This window comes from Cynoglossus semilaevis, unplaced genomic scaffold (assembly GCF_000523025.1).
Source record: "Cynoglossus semilaevis isolate Cse_v1.0 unplaced genomic scaffold, Cse_v1.0 scaffold6848, whole genome shotgun sequence".
Lineage (NCBI taxonomy): Eukaryota > Metazoa > Chordata > Actinopteri > Pleuronectiformes > Cynoglossidae > Cynoglossus > Cynoglossus semilaevis.
Genome location: NW_007585483.1, coordinates 1 through 2067, shown reverse-complemented (window position 1 = coordinate 2067; position 2067 = coordinate 1). Strand labels below are relative to the sequence as shown.

The 2067-nt window shown below is 41.0% G+C and overlaps 1 protein-coding gene across 1 annotated transcript; it reads right to left on the bottom strand.

Annotated features, from left to right (window-relative positions):
* Positions 1 to 4: 4 nt before the first annotated feature.
* LOC103399069 (protocadherin gamma-C4-like) lies at positions 5 to 2061 on the bottom strand (the record flags this gene model as incomplete). The annotated part of the gene is made up of 1 exon (XM_008337814.3): positions 5 to 2061. A coding segment is annotated over exon 1 (1359 nt), but the record flags the coding sequence as incomplete, so codon positions are not given.
* Positions 2062 to 2067: the final 6 nt, after the last annotated feature.

Genomic DNA, 2067 nt, shown 5'->3' with positions numbered 1-2067 from the left:
ATACAGGAGGATTGTCATTGACATCTGCGACAGTGACAGGTATAGTTTTCTTACTGGACAGAGGAGGAGAGCCCGAATCAGTGGCTGTGATTTCAATATCATATTTAGAGCTTTTTTCTCGGTCTAAAATACCATTAATAACTAGAGCATAATTTTGAGAAAATGATGGTTTTAATGTAAATTGAGATTTTTGAGGTAGGTCAAGCATAACTTTACCGTTATCACCCGAGTCCAGATCTCGCACACTAAGCAAAGCCACTACAGTGCCATTAGTTGCATCCTCTCGCACCGGTTTAGGATGCGAGGTAAGAATAATTTCTGGTGCATTATCATTAATGTCTAACACTTCAATTTGGACAGTACAGTGACCCTCCATTCTTGGCGTTCCTTTGTCTTTTGCACTTACATCTATTTCGTAATTTGCAGTAAATTCGTAGTCTAACTTTCCTTTAAGAAGTATTGTTCCTGATACAGGATCAATACTGAAAACTGAAAGTACACTATCTGGCGTGTGTGCCCCAAAATTATATTCAATTTCTCCGTTCTGACCGTCATCCATATCCGTGGCTTTTGTCTGTACTATCATCGCACCGTCTGAAGCGTTTTCTACAACAGACACTTTATACAACGACTTCTCAAAAACTGGGACATTATCGTTGATGTCAAGAACTTTAACCGATATTTGAGATGTTCCAGATTTTTGTGGATTTCCTCCATCTAAAGCTGTCAACAAAAGGTTGTGAACTGCCTTTTTCTCTCTGTCTAAAAGTTTTGTTAAAACCAATTCGGGCACTTTTCTTCCACCTGCAACATCCTTCAGTCTAACACTGAAACACTCGTCTTTACTCAGTGAATACGACTTCAACGAATTACTACCAACATCGGGGTCTATGGCGCCTTCTAAGGGGAACCGAACACCAACAACTGTGGACTCTGCAATTTCCAATGTGACATCATTTGACGGAAATCTCGGCGAATTATCATTAATGTCTAATATTTCAACTTCAACGCGAAACAGCTGTAACGGGTCTTCAATGACAACCTGCAGGGGGAGAACACAGCTGGCGCTTTGTCCACATAGAGCCTCTCTGTCTATTCTGTCATTCACCACCAGCTCGCCCTTCCCCGCATCAACACTGAAATACTGCTTATCAGCCTCAGAGGCGACACGCAGCTTGCGGTCAAAAACCTCAGAGAGCCCTAAACCCAAGTCTTTTGCTAAATTTCCAACCACTGAGCCTTGTTTAAGTTCCTCTGGGATGCTGTACCGAGTCTGTCCGTGTGTTGTACTCCATAACAGTAAAACGTTGTGCCACCACAGCGCCTGCCATCGCCAGTCTCTGTATTCCCTTTTCTTTGTCATCTTCGTCCGCGTTAACACGTTAAATCCACCTGACGTGACGTGGAAAAATCCTGAAATCAATCGTCCCCAGCATCGCTCCCGTTACACATCATACGTGCATAGCACGATCGTATACAAAAAGGTAGATTTATAAATATTCCGAAATAAGAGCTCATCACTCCGCCCGTCACCGCTTCGCAATGAATGTGTTTCAGCACCGAGGATGAACGGGGGCAGGGACTAGATCTCTTTGTACAGTGTTGAATCCTATTGGTTCACAGAATGTATTTCACCACCCAATGAGATGAAAACTCTTAAAGACGCAGCATTGACTATGTAGCTCGGGCATTCAAATTCAAATGAGCAAAAAAGGGATTTGAAAAAAGAAAAAAGAAACGGTCGTTTTTATTAAATTAAATAATTTATTTACAGGTCATTGTTATTGCTTAAGTCAAGGTTGTAAAAAAAAGATTATATATATATACACACAACATATATAAGGGTGTGTGTGTGTGTGTGTCTGTGTTCTCTGAAAATGTATTCGCCACTTTGTGTCGCTGTCCTCACATGTAGCGCTGAACTATAGGACGAGATCCAGCACTAAATGAACATTTAAATGTTTTGATAGTAATTGTTTTTGGTAAATTATTACATTCCGTTATATTAAATTCAAAATGCTCACCTGCTGGCTTTCAAAAGTCCAGGTGCTGTCAGGTAAAGACGCA